General features: G+C 44.0%; 1 protein-coding gene across 1 annotated transcript; it reads left to right on the forward strand.

The window, feature by feature from the left end:
- The first annotated feature begins 1,785 nt into the window (after positions 1-1,785).
- On the forward strand, positions 1,786-11,012 carry CCDC43 (coiled-coil domain containing 43). Its single transcript, XM_081218051.1, has 5 exons — positions 1,786-2,069; positions 6,354-6,441; positions 7,979-8,114; positions 9,445-9,503; positions 10,655-11,012. The coding sequence occupies exons 1-5, from the start codon at positions 1,788-1,790 to the stop codon at positions 10,840-10,842; spliced, it is 753 nt and encodes a 250-aa protein (XP_081074177.1). The 5' UTR covers positions 1,786-1,787; the 3' UTR covers positions 10,843-11,012.
- The last annotated feature ends 3,408 nt before the right edge of the window (positions 11,013-14,420 follow it).

The raw sequence follows: 14,420 nt of genomic DNA on the forward strand, positions 1-14,420 counted from the left end.
CTGAAATAGGGGCAAGTCTTTGGGGGCTGACTCTGGCCTCTGACTCCATTATTGTCACATTCTAACTCAGGGAGCACACAGAAGCCATGGTCACAGTATCCTGTATTTCTACTGAGCTTTACAATGTTCCATGTTCATTCATTTACATTATCCCAACGACAATAAGGGTAGAGAATTCTCTCAGGAGGCGCTCTGCCAGGTATATAAGACCCTTCCTTTCCTTTTGTTGTCATCCCTTGAAAATCTTCTATCTGAACTCTGCTGCTCAAGCCATCCATAATTCTCTGGAGGGCCCACACAGTGCCATGCATCTGGGTCTGCTCCCTTTCTCTTCTAGTCTTCTCTTTTTTTTGCGGTATGCGTGCCTCTCACTGCTGTGGCCTCTCCCGTTGCGGAGCACAGGCTCCGGACGCGCAGGCTCAGCGGCCATGGTTCATGGGCCCAGCCGCTCCGCGGCATGTGGGATCTTCCTGGACCGGGGCACAAGCCCGAGTCCCCTGCATCGGCAGGCGGACTCTCATCCACTGCGCCACCAGGGAAGCCCATCTTCTAGTCTTTCTGCCTAAAGAACTCTCACTTGTTCTTCAAAAAAAAAAATGAAAGTATCACCTCCACCAGAAGCCTTCCTTGATCTCCCATCTCCAGTTTCCAACTCCAATCCAACAGGCAATGTTAACCTGATCTTCTTCCAGGCAACCTACTGCAATCTCCATTAGACACTGAAACACTTATCTCACTGTATTGTCATGATTAAACATGTCTGTTTCCACTGAAGACCCTTTGAAGGGAGAGCTTTTGTGACATTTATCTTTATATTTCAGTGCCTAGCAGCAATGCCAATAAATATTTAGTGAATGAAAAAGTCAGGCCAGTGACCTGCCAGCCTCCTCTGCAGTTCAGGGAAAGCCAACCCGGGTTCTTGGGTAATTCATTTCAGCCCAGAGCCAGGTGTTTTGAGAGCCATCTGAGGCTCCGCCTGCTGTGCAGGAGCACTTGCCTCTGGTTGGGCTCCCTGTAACTGTGTGACTCTGTGTTTCATTTTCCTTATCTTTACTATGTGGACAATAAAAGCATCTCCTCACACGGTTGTTGGGAGGATTAAAGAGATAATGTATCAAAAGCTCTTAGATAATGCTTGACAATGGGTAAAGAAGGCTCCTCGGAGTTATTTCTGTGTAAGTGTTGAGTGAGTGAAGGAAAGAAATGACTCGAGGTTGCCTGTTCATTTACTGAGCACCCACTATGTGTCCGGTGGAGCGTTAAGCACAGCATGGTAAATGCAGAGAAGTAACCGCAGCACACTGGAGTGGTCTTAACACAGATTGCAGGGAATCAGGGAAGGTTTTCTGGAGCTTGAGTTTTCATACGGGAGGAGCATGGAAAGGCGCAGGTGGTAGCAGCTGATAGAGACAGTGGGCATTCCGGACAGAGCCAGCTGTTTCCTCCTTGAAAGCTGTATGGGAGTGGGTGGCTTAGCTTCCCACGAGTGGCGTGAAAGGGAGGCTTGGTGAGGCAGGTCGAGGCGCTAGAATCGAAGGTGAGTTCCAGTCCCGTTTAGTCATTAGCCGCGTGACTTTGGTCAGGTCACTGAACCCCTCCGAACTTCCCCAACTGTAAAAAAAAGAGTCGGTGAAGACTACTCACCAGCCAGGATTCCTGAGAGACCACACGACCGTGTGTAAACCAAGATGCGCTCTACTTAGAAGGTACGAACCGCCCCGGCAGGTCCCGACGGGTCGACTAGGTTCTACGCCCCGCGCGCCGGGGCGTGGATTTAGCTTCTGAGCATGCGCAGTGAGCCCGTGGCGCGGCCCGTCAGGCGCTGCGGTAGGCGCCCTGGGGGCTGGCAGGACCCTGGCCCCAAGATGGCGGCGCCCAGCGCAGTGGCCGTTGCCCCCTCCGGCGAGAGCGATGGAGGGGGCAGCGGCTTTGAATCGTGGCTAGACGGAAGGTTGGAGGTGCTGGGAGTGGACCGAGCCGTTTACGGTGCCTACATCCTGGGTGTCCTTCAGGAGGAGGAGGAAGAGGAGAAGCTGGACGCTCTGCAGGGTATCCTCTCTGCTTTCCTGGTGAGAAGCCCGGACACATTCCTTTAGCCTCTCTGCCGGCCCCTGTCAGTTCTTCGTATCCGCTTTCCCCTACTTGGTGTCCCAAAGGATTAGTGGTCTCACCTGGGAGAGGAATACTCTTCTGAGCCCTGGGCCTTGTGGGAAGGGGGTTGCTCCCCACCCAGGGTTTTGGGAGCCGGAAGGTTGCAGGTGCATAGAGAGGAAAGGCTTTACCTTATTCTTGAGGACAAGGCCCTCTCAGATGCCTGTGGATGAGCTGGGTGAGTATTCTTCCAAAGGCGTTGAAATGTCTAAATGAGTTTTATCATAAACGTCTAACAACCAGTTTCATTCCCACCCGCTGACAGTGTTCAGAGGGGGGAATTAAGTGCTCTGAGATGTCTGTGCCCTTTTAGAGGCAGTGCCCCTGACAAAAGCCTGCAGGAGGTACCCTCTCGGTTTCCTATTTTGAAGGTAGGAGTCCAAAAAAGGTCAGTTTAGGCGGTAGAGGTCTTTTCACGCCTAGGCAGAACGGAAACAAATTTTGTGCTTGATCCTTTACTGTATTTAGAAATAAAGTAATCATTGGGGGGAGTAGGTTGGGGAGTAAGAGAGATCAGAGTTTTAAAGAAGAGAGATAAACTTGATACTTAGCCTTTTAGAAGCAAATTCAAGAATTCAGAAATTGTGCTTTAAACTGTATTTAAGTAGTAAGCCACCAAGATGTCCACTTTTCCAACCTGATCATTTCTCCTGCCCTCATCTCTACCTACACTTACTTGCTGAAAGTGCAGTTCATTGACTGGTCACGTGGTTAAAACATAACACTAGTGCAGCTGTCCCAGGGCCTCCTGGCAAGGGCCCTCTTTTAGTTCCAGAGCCTGCTCTGGTGAGATTGACCTATAAATGGGAAAGCCTTAACATAGCTTGTGTTGCAACTCATAAGTTCAGTGGAAATACAACACAGTGGAGTAACTTCTTTTCTTGAACCATTACATTGCAGGTCATAGAGGGAAAGAGTAGGAGGCAAGCAATTTAAGTTACTTTTTTTTTTTTTTTTTTTTTTTTTTTTTTTTGCAGTACGCGGGCCTCTCCCGTTGTGGAGCACAGGCTCCGGATGCGCAGGCTCAGCGGCCATGGCTCACGGGCCTGGCCTAGCTGCTCCACGGCATGTGGGATCTTCCCGGACCGGGGCACGAGCCCGTGTCCCCTGCATTGGCAGGCGGACTCTCAACCACTGCGCCACCAGGGAAGCCCTAAGTTACTTTTTAAAAAATCTCCCACTGGGAAGTTTCTAAAGACTCCATGAAAAAGAAGTTGAAGTAATTTGGGTACTCATTGGTACCAGCTCCGTGACCTGTTCTTTACATTGTATCATTACTTAGAACTGTATGTCTGCTGATAAAGGCAGGCATGAATTTGCCTTAGACTCTTAACAGTCTCTTGGTAGAAGGGTTATCTAGACCAGATTTGGTTCTTTGTATTTCCCTCTTGTTTGCATAAACTGCAGAAGACAAACTCATTTTTAAGGTAGCTTCCCTCCCTCTGCCCAATTCACACACCATGCTTAATTTTCTCACAGTTTTCCCAACCCCTTCTATGTAGAAAATGACTTTGGGAAGAATTGGCCAGGAATGATATGGGGAGGCAGGGGTCCTGTCCATGAAAACTGAGGAGCAACTTTACAGGGCAGCAAGGCCAATGAATATGGTATAGACCAAACACATCACTCATAGCACTGCTTATTGTCTGTCAGTCAGTTGGGCTGCATATAAAAGCTCCTGACTAGGGCTTCCCTGGTGGCGCACTGGTTGAGAGTCCGCCTGCCGATGCAGGGGACACGGGTTCGTGCCCCGGTCCGGGAAGATCCCACATGCTGCGGAGCGGCTTGGCCCGTGAGCCATGGCCGCTGAGCCTGCGCGTCCGGAGCCTGTGCTCCGCAACGGGAGAGGCCACAGCAGGGAGAGGCCCGCGTACCGCCAAAAAAAAAAAAAAACCCTCCCGACTATTGTACCAAATCCCATTCTAGGAAAAACAAAAGGCATAGCCAAATCAATCGCCATATTGGGCTAAATTCAATATTAGGAATTTAGAAGTTTGTCAGCAACAATTTGAGGTAAGATTCAAAATAGTATATATAATTGGGAGCAAATGACAGTAAACAAAAACTTCTGTCATCCTTCCCTTTATTCCTTCTGATTGCACTTGGGCTGATTGATTTTTTTTTGTCTTTTACTGAATTTGTTACAATATTGCTTCTGTTTTATGTTTTGGTTTCTTGGCCGTGAGGCATGTGGGATCTCAGCTGCCCCACCAGGGATCTAACCCGCACCTCCTGCATTGGAAGACGAAGTCTTAACCACTGGACTGCCAGGGAAGTCCCACGCTGATTGATTAATCAAATTTTTATTGATGGATTACTCTCTGCCAGGCACTGCCCTAAGTGCTTGGGGTACTTTAGGGAACAACATAGACAGAAATCCCTGCCCTCAAAGGGTTATATTCCGGTAAGGAAAGACATAATCAGTAAATTATGTAGTATGTTAGAAAATGATTAGTGCTAGGAAAAAAGGAGCATTGTAAGAGGGTCAGGAGTGGAATGGAGGGGTGAGCAATTTTAAGTAGGGTCATAGCATTAAGTAGGACGTTACATTTTTTTCTTCCAGTTGTATTGAGATATAATTGACATACAGCACTACATAAGTTTAAGGTGTACAGTATAACAATTTGACTTACATACATCATGAAATGATTATCACAGTGATTTAGTAGACAGGATATTATATTTCGTCGCAGCTGTTTCTATACCAGCCTTCTAAGTTGTAAGTGTTATGAGGCTAGTGACTGTTTCTCATTCATCTCTTAGCACTCATCTTGGTGCCTTGAATATGGCAGGAACCATCCGGATGAATAAATGAACGGAGGAATGAACTTCTTTGGTTTGGATGAGGGCCCCTTCCCTTTTGCCTCTCCATTCCTTTTCCTACCCTTTTTTCTTTTCCTCTCCCTTCGCTTTTCCTGCTGGGGATCCTTGCAAGACTGGAACTCTGGACCAAAGAAGTTCAATATGTCTGGCATGCATGCTAAAAGTATGCAGGGTAGAGGATGGAATCCTTTGTTGGGTACAAAATAAGGATATCCACAGTAAGTCTGTGTTCTGCCTCTCCTTACTTTTCTCTGAGAGATGGTGTAATATAACGGTTGAGAACGTGGGCTCAAAGCCAGACTGCTTGGGTTCAAATCCTGTTTAATCCACTTATTACTTGTATCACCTTGGGCAAGTTACTTAATCTCTGTGCCTTGGTTTCCTCATCTCTAAATTGAGAGTGCTTCTTGAGATTGTTTTCAGAACTCTGAGAATTCTTATGTATTTGAACAGTGCCTGACACATTAGGAAATGTGAACACTGACAGCTCATCCTGAGGGGTAGAAGATGAAGATGGTGAAGGCAGCCAAAAAGAAGATGGAGGGAAATACCCATATTTGTTGAAATGCCTATTCTTTGCCCAGTGGTGTAGGCCTTTTTTTTTCTTTTTTTTTTGGCGGTGCACAACATGTGGGATCTTAGTTCCCTGACCAGGGATTGAACCCTGGCCCACGGCAGTGAAAGCATGGAGTCCTAACTGCTGGACCACCGGTGGTTAGGCCTGTAGGCCCTTTATACACATTCATCCTCTCTCAAATCCTGGGAAGATGTGAAGCTTGGAAAAGTTAAGAAACTTGCTCATAGATCTGGGATTTGAATTTAAGTAAGTCTGACACGAAAGCCAGCATCCTTTCTGTCATACCATGCTAAGGAGGAAGATTGGTTGGTGTGCAGAATATGTGTGCTTATGAAAAATGGACAGAGGAATGGTTGTATAGGAGACCATCTACTCACTTAACTTCTCTTTATTATGGATCAGCAAGCTCGTGGATATGTTCCAGCAAGAAAGTTGATAAACTTTGGAGAGTGTTCTGAGTTGAGTAAATTGGCCAAGGAAGATTTCATAGAGTTTTGACTCGAGCAACAGGTTTTTGCCCCAAAAGGAGAAGGACTGCCCTGAGTTGGTGAGAATCCTTTCCTTTGGAGCTTGGCAGGATGGGGTGGGTGCTCTTGTCCTAGCAGATGTGGCTTCTGGGACTCACACACAGGATTACCTCTGTGTTTGGAGCCTCAGAAGAGAAACATAATCTCTATTCTGTGGCTCCCAAACCCTCCCTGTGATTTCTTCTCATCACCAGCAGGGGGAGCTCTGCCCTCTGCTTAGACTTTGTTCAGGTTGAGGGCTCTCAGGAAATTAATCGGTCTACTTTTCCAACCAGGAAGAAGATTCCCTTCTTAACATCTGCAAGGAGATTGTGGAGCGATGGTCGGAAACTCAGAATGTTGTCACCAAAGTGAAAAAAGAAGGTAGAGTTGGAGTTTTTACGTCTCATCTCCAACAGCCTTTACTCTACAGCTGTTAGAGAAAGAGATTTTAGTTTTCTCCAGTGGATGCTCATTTGCCCTAAAATAAGTTAAACTGGCAAACACAGAGCAGCTTACTTTAACTTTTTAACTGAGCATTGGTTTTCTTTTTTCCTTTTACATTTTTCTGCTTCAGCTGACCATGGCTCTCTTCATTGTGGTTTTTTCTTTTTTCGTTTTCATTCCTCTTCCCACTCCCCCTTGTGGATTTGCTCTGCAGGTATAGGGTCAACTATATTTTCCCATCTTTTTCATATTCTCATTTCATAACACAAATTATGATTGGTCTTTTGCTTTATTCAGCTAAACCCTCCACCCTTTAAAATGAAAGAGATGTTACCATTAGGATGACAAATTAACTGCAGAAAGCTCAAATCATAAATCCAAACTTGAATAAAATCTATTCTAAGCTATCTACATGTTGGTTCTCAGTCGTGGCTGTACACTAGAATTGCTTGCTGTACGTTTAAAAGTGCCAGTGCCAAGACTTCCCTGGTGGCACAGTAGTTAAGAATCCGCCTGCCAATGCAAGGGACACGGGTTCAATCCCTGGTCCGGGAAGATCCCACATGCCGCAGAGCAACTAAGCCCATGCGCCACAACTACTGAGCTTGCACTCTAGAGCCCGCAAGCCACAGCTACTGAGCCTGCATGCCACAGCTACTGAGCCCATGTGCCTAGAGTCCGTGCTCTGCAACAAGAGGAGCCACCGCAATGAGAAGCCCACGCACCACAGTGAAGAGTAGCCCCCGCTCACCGCAACTAGAGAAAGCCCACGTGCAGCAATGAAGCCCCAACACAGCCAAAAATAAAATAAAATTAATTAATTTTTTAAATAAAAATAAAAGTGCCTGGGCCTGGGCCGCACCATGGACCAATTATATAAACATCTTTGGGATGGGGACCCAGGCATTGCTGTCTTTTTTAAAGCTCCCCCAGATGATTCTAATATGCAGCCAGGCATGAGAATCACTGCTTGACACCATTGTCTCCTTTCTTTGAGAATGGAGAAGTTAACAGATGATTTTATTTTAAAATAATATAAGAATTTCACCTAGCATAATTATCCACATGAAATAGACCAGCTTAAGTTGGTGCTAGATTCCTTCTTTGGTTTCTGAGTTGAGAGGAGAGAAAGTTTCATGTTTGGAGGCTTGATTATCTATGGTTCTAATGCAGTGCTTTTTAACCTTTTTTTTTTTTTTTTTTAAAGCAGCAGAACTTCAATATATAAAACAAGTAAAAGCAGGGCTGCTCTGATTGAAGACGGATACGAGACCTAAAGCCTGGCCTGCATGGCCTTTCCTTGCCTTTCTCATTGGCCCCCGAGGCACCTCCTTTGCACCCCAGAGCTCTAAGGAGTCAGCAGATGCCCTTGCCTTTACTGCAAGCACTGCCAGGGTGGACTAGTGGTTCGGTGAGCGTGTTTCCTCTCACATACAACCTTGTTGTCCCTCCCTTCCCTCTCACCACCTCCCAGATGAGGTCCAGGCCATTGCCACCCTCATTGAGAAGCAGGCGCAGATTGTGGTGAAGCCCAGGATGGTGTCAGAAGAGGAGAAGCAGCGGAAAGCTGCGCTCCTGGCGCAGTATGCCGACGTGACAGACGAAGAGGAATATCCTTTCTGGAGTCTCAGCGCCGTTCTCTGAGGCTTGAGCCAGAAGCCTTTGCTGGTTTACAGTGAGTTCTGGGAAGCTGCCAATCCCCCTCTATAGCTTAATTTTCTCCTCTGAAATGGCAGTGATCTATAGCCCTTGGTGGGCGTGAGGAATGACGCTGGAATGGTTGATACTGGACTTACATTTTTTAAGACACATCTATATGTTCCTGAAAACTTCAGTGTGAAACAAATAATGCCTGAATGGAACACTGTTATTGTATTTTCAGAAAATATGCTCTAGCTCTGATTCTTCATAGTTGATTTACACTTATGATTCTTTATATTTGTATAATACCTTTCTATGAAGCACAGTGTTACATGTATAATCCATCTTTATATTTTTTCACAGTTGATAAGGAAACTGAGGCACTAAGAGATGCATGGTTGATCAGAGACATTCAAAGAATTAATAGCAAAACCAGGACTAGAACCTGGATTTGAATTTGGATTCCCAAATTTGGAGCAGTTTCATTTGAATCTTTTTTTTTTTTTTAATATTCCAGTGACCACATAATTAATAAAAGTGAGACTGAACCCCCCAAAGCAACACCAGAATAAACCTGGAATTTGAGTGGGGACTGTGTAAAAAGAAGGTGTTGCTGGTAGGGGCAGACTTGGTTCCCTGTGAATTTGAAATTTGTTTAGGGAATGCTTCGCTTACTGAGCCTGCTTGAATGGAGTGGACATCATACCAGAAACGTCACTAGGTTAGGAAAGAATTCTTAGGCTCTTTGGGGCCAACTCCTCTTCTAGTTTTCCCTCATGATTTTTCTTGCCAGGTTTGGCAGAGCTGAGGTTCCAACTACAAAATCTCATTTCTTGGGCTCGAAAAGAATGTTTTAAGCAGTGGTTCTCCTGGAGGACTTGTTAAAACAGATTGCTGGGCCTTATGCCCCCCAGTTTTGGATTTAGTAGATCCAGAGTGGGGCCCAAGAATGTGTATTTCTCACAAGTTCTCGGGGAGTTCTGGGAACCACACTTTGAGAACCACTGTTTTTGAGGTTCTCTTGCCATCCCCTGGCTCCCAGATAATGTGGCAGTCCACCTAGACCAGCTTCAGTTTCTTTTCAGCCTCTGACGGGTAAGGGTTTTACAGAAGCTCGGAGCAGTCTTCCCCAAGCTGAGACTTCCAAAGATGACTCTCCTGGGGCTACCGTCATACCCCTGGCAGAGTCCTTCCATTCAGCGTGCTTCCCCTACCCATCACCTTAGTCACTGTCTTCTGATGTTGGGTTGGGATGTGCTAACCTTTGTTTCCCATCCGACTTTCCTTAACGTCACTCACTGAAGCAGATGAGAAGGATGATTCAGGTGCCACCATGATGAGCATTGGTTCTGAGAAATGTATCCTTCTCTGTGTCCATCCCCGTGTGTTTCTCCATAGAATATTCTTGTGGGTCAGTTTTTATTTTACTGTCCTTGCTGGGGGCTCCATTTACCTCCAAGGACACAGGTCAGGCCAGCATTGTGAGCCCCAGTCCTAGGACAGTACTAAATAGTCAATTTAGCAAGAATTTTCCCCGAAGAAATTATGTTAACACGAACTGTGAAGGGGTTAGTTTAGAGAAAGGATTTCTAAGGGAAAATGAGAATCTATGTTCCTTGCGTAAAGTGCTGGGTTTCCGAGCAATGTGGAAGCAAATAGAACAATATTGCAGTTTTGGTCTTTGTCCTCAAAGACCTTATAATTCAGTGGAAAGAGACTACAAACACTGAAGACTTTAAGTTAAAATACAGACAGATTGAAACATACGTGCTGAGGAAAATCCCTACCAACAGAATCACTTATGAGCAGCTTCCTAGAGAACGTGGATTTAGAAATCCACCTTAAAGGTGAGGAGTATGGTGGATTATCTGAGAAGCGGGGGTTATTTCAGGGAGACTTACTCATTTTAAAGCACTAAAACAGAAAAAAAATTATGTTTTAAGAGTAAAGAGGAGCTTGTCTGGTAGTAACAGGTTATGTTTTAAAGTTGTAAGAAATGAAGAGTAAAGTTTTTGGCTAGGTATTTTCTAACTGGTTAAACTTATTTCCTTAGAACATGATTTTCACATAAGCTTTAGTGGTCTAGGGAAAAAAGCAACCTAATAAAGTTTAGTAAGGTTAAACAACTTAACTCTTTTCAAGCATTTTAATACCAAGTACATAAAAATTTTGCCAGTTACTTTAATATAGTTACTAAAACTAGCCTGGATACTATGCAATATTGTGTCAGTGAATGATATAAGTACTTACTGTAGAATGAAATTTCATTTTCATGAAATATTTAACACTCGAGATAAGTCTGAATGAGATTTTTATTCTAATTTTTTACTAATGGTAGTTTTAGGATTTCCCATTAGACCAAAGATAAACGTAAGGTTTTTTTTTTAAGACTAGGGATAGGTAGAGAGTATTGAAGACTTGGCATGTAGAGAGACGACAGCAAGGATGAGGAGAGAGCAGGAGCTGAGACCTGTGTGACCTGGACCCTCATCCCTTAACTCACCGGTAGCTCTGTTTCGAAACACCAACTTGGAAGATGTCCTTAATGCCCGAAAACTGGAGCGAGACTCTCTTCGGGATGAGTCCCAAAGGAAGAAGGAACAGGACAAGCTGCAGAGGGAGAGGGACAAGCTAGCCAAGCAGGAGCGCAAGGAAAAGGAAAAGAAAAGGACTCAAAGAGGAGAGCGAAAGCGATAACCTTGGTCCACTCTATTCTTTCTCCTCGTGAACTTGGTCAAAGGGAGAACTGGTTGTGCACTTGTGTATTTAAGAGAAATGAGAAAACATTGCAAAAGTAGTTTCCCAAGGCATTTCCCCTTTTGTTTACATGGTCAAAAGGAAAATCACAAACATTTCTAATTACAAAATGTGCCATGTCTCTGTGATGTGGGTAAGCAGATTATTGTAGTTGATGTCTGTACCAAAGATCTGGAATGGGGGCAACCTTTACATTTTAATACTGAAGTCCTGTACTCCTTTTGGCCACTTTAAAAAGTCTTCCCTCACCTGGGATAAAGAGCAGGAATATTCAGAAAGCTGACAGTTTTTCTCCTGAAGGAGCAGAATCATGATTACTCCTTCCCTGAGATGAAATGTAGGAGTGTCAATTGCTTCAGAAGTAGTATTCACCCCTAAATGTATTGTTTTATGGCTGAAATAGGAAGCTGATGAAGAGCCCTACCTGGATCCAGACTTTATGTTACATGGCAACGAACTAGGAAAATGAGAAGTTATTTGGTGGATGTTCTACATTTGAGATTTTTTAAAAGTTTCAGCCTATGGTAGGAAACAAAGTGTCTTTTAATAAGAGATAGTTATATATTTTTCCTCATCTGGGCTGTGCTTTTTTTTTTTTTTTTTGCGATACACGGGCCTCTCAGTGTTGTAGCCTCTCCCGTTGCGGAGCACAGGCTCCAGACGCGCAGGCTCAGCGACCATGGCTCACGGGCCCAGCTGCTCTGCAGCACATGGGATCTTCCCAGACCGGGGCACGAACCCATGTCCCCTGCATCGGCAGGCGGACTCTCAAACCACTGCGCCACCAGGGAAGCCCTGAGCTCTGACTTTAAGAAGGATGTGTCAGTATTGAGTGCAAGGATATCATTGTTAGCTAGATTCATTTTTTATAATCATGAATCCTCTTGAGTGCTAGTAGAGATTTTAATCCTGATCTGCCCTAAAACATATAAGGACCTGATAATTACAAGTTTAAAGAAACCCCTTTAAGGAAGAAACACTGGAAATCTCTGCTAACACAAAGATATTTAAGAGTGTACATAGTAGGTGCAACAAATTTACTGAATGAGTGAGTGAATGGAGAAACTGCTTGGGAGAGTCAAAAGTGGGTAGGCACTCTCCTCCATGTCTACTTTTGTCACAAGCCACATTCGGTTGTAAATAGGCCTTTCCCTACTTCAGGCAGTAGACTGTCAAGAAGCCTGAAGACAGCAATTCCTCTGTCAAGACAGAAAGTAGATATTTTATACCAGGGGTGGGCAAACAACTGCCAGCAACCAAATTTTGCCCAGTCTGTTTTTGTATGGTGCAAGCTAACAATGGATTTTACATCTTTAAAGGGTTGTAAAAGAATATGTGACAGAGACCTTATGTGACCTTTAAAGCCTAAAATATTTACTACCTGGCCCTTCAGAGAAAATGTTTGCTGACCTCTGTTTTATACCATTAACTATGAGATTAACAAATTTTTTTACCTTTCTGCAGAAGGTAAAACGCATGGTTAAGGAAACGATGTGTCACCTCTATACACTCCTATAACCGTGGCATTGCAAAATTTTTTTTACATAACCACCTTTTAAAAAAATAAACTATTTAAATCAGTCTTCTGATTTATTTTGATCCCTTCCACCTGGAAGTGAGTTCTGTGTGGATAGTCACTTAGGAATGGGTTTGAGTTTTACTTATGTTTTGAGTAGCCCAGTTATCTCTTCTGCTAGTAGAACCTCTTCCTGGAATCCATAAACTCTCTGCCTCAGTTTCCCTTTCTATGAGTTGGATATTAGGAGATCAGAAAGATTACCTTCTTTTTTGGACAGTCAGTAGATTGGCTTTGAAGTCTCTGAAGTACAGCTGGAGTCTTAGTTTCGTATGTGGCTGTGGCTACAGATAGCATATGAGAGAGACTATTTTATTTTATTTTATTTTTATTTTATTTTATTTTTTTGGCGGTACGCGGGCCTCTCCCTGCTGTGGCCTCTCCCGTTGCGGAGCACAGGCTCCGGACGCGCAGGCTCAGCGGCCATGGCTCACGGGCCCAGCCGTTCCGCGGCATATGGGATCTTCCCGGACCGGGGCACGAACCTGCGTCCCCTGCATCGGCAGGCGGACTCTCAACCACTGCGCCACCAGGGAAGCCCGAGAGAGCCTATTTTAATTTAATAACCCATATTTTGGATTTTTGGTTGGTTCTCACCTTGATTTTGGTCTCTGAAGCAGCGTCAGTTTATATCCATAGACCCCTGAAGGGTTCTAGTTTCAATCTGTTATAACAGTAGGCAGTTCTTTCTTCTGGGACTCTATTATATAGGTTATAACTAGTGTACACTTGAACTAATGCTTAAACAGACAAAAAGGATCAGCTCATTAGGCTCTGAGTAAGGTTATCCACTTAACTCAGGTGCCAATAAATCCTTTATGTCTAAAATATTCAATACTGCAAAAGGCAAACTTGAAACAACCATATTTTCTGTGGTATGATTGACATTTTAGGCCAAATTTGGAATTTCAGTCATAACATTAATTCCCAACCCTATAAAACGTTATAGTACCAGATTATTCATAGGTTGTAATTCAGAAGTACAGTGCTTAAGAACCATCAGAGGGTATACAATAGAAAGGAACAACCTACTAACTTGAGTTATCCAAAGCATGACTTGATTAACAGAATTTCAAAGAATTTTTGTATTTGTTTTTTGTTAATGGACTAGTGTTTAATTTCTGACCACTGTCATGTAAAAGTTTCCCCAGAATTTTTATTCTGGTTTGCCAGGATTAGCACAAAGGCAGAACAAATTTGAAGGAGGTCAGATTAGATCTAAGGATATCTGAATGGCATTGGTTTATTATCTACCAACTCTATTTTATGTGTTAATAATGAAATTAAAAACTTACCACAAGTTCTTATCAGTTAAATGAAATTTAATTGGTTTTCTGGCATGAGTGACTCTTAATGTTAGAAACTAATACAGGGACTTCCTTGGTGGTCGAGTGGTAAAGAATCCAACTTGCAATGATGGGGATGCCGGTTCGATCCCTGGTCGGGGAACTAAGACCCCACATGCTGCAGGGCAACTAAGCCAGCTCCCACAACTACTGAGCTCACGCGCCTCAACGAGAGAGCCCGTGTGCTGCAAACTACAGAGCCCACGTGCCCTGGACAGCCTGTGTGCCACAACTAGAGAGTAAAACTCGCAAGCCACAACTAGAGAGAAGCCCACATGCCGCAACAAAGAGCCGGTGAGCTACAAGGAAAGATCCTGCATGCTGCAACTAAGACCCAATGCAGCCAAAAAAGAAGAAAAGAAAATAAATAAATATTTTTTAAAAACTAATACAAACGTAAAAAAAAATGAAACTAAATATTTTCAACAAAGTAATTTATTTATTTTTCCTGAGGAACTAAATTCAGTTCAATATTTGTTTTCATAACACCCAACATGTCTTACATCAAACTTAACCACTTTCTATGCGGTGACTGTGGTGGGATGATCTATTTTATTTGACTACCCTGAATGTAATTCATTTGGGTAGTTCTAAGG

Source organism: Mesoplodon bidens, assembly GCF_964165515.1.
Source record: "Mesoplodon bidens genome assembly, chromosome: 19".
Taxonomy (NCBI): Eukaryota; Metazoa; Chordata; class Mammalia; order Artiodactyla; family Ziphiidae; genus Mesoplodon; species Mesoplodon bidens.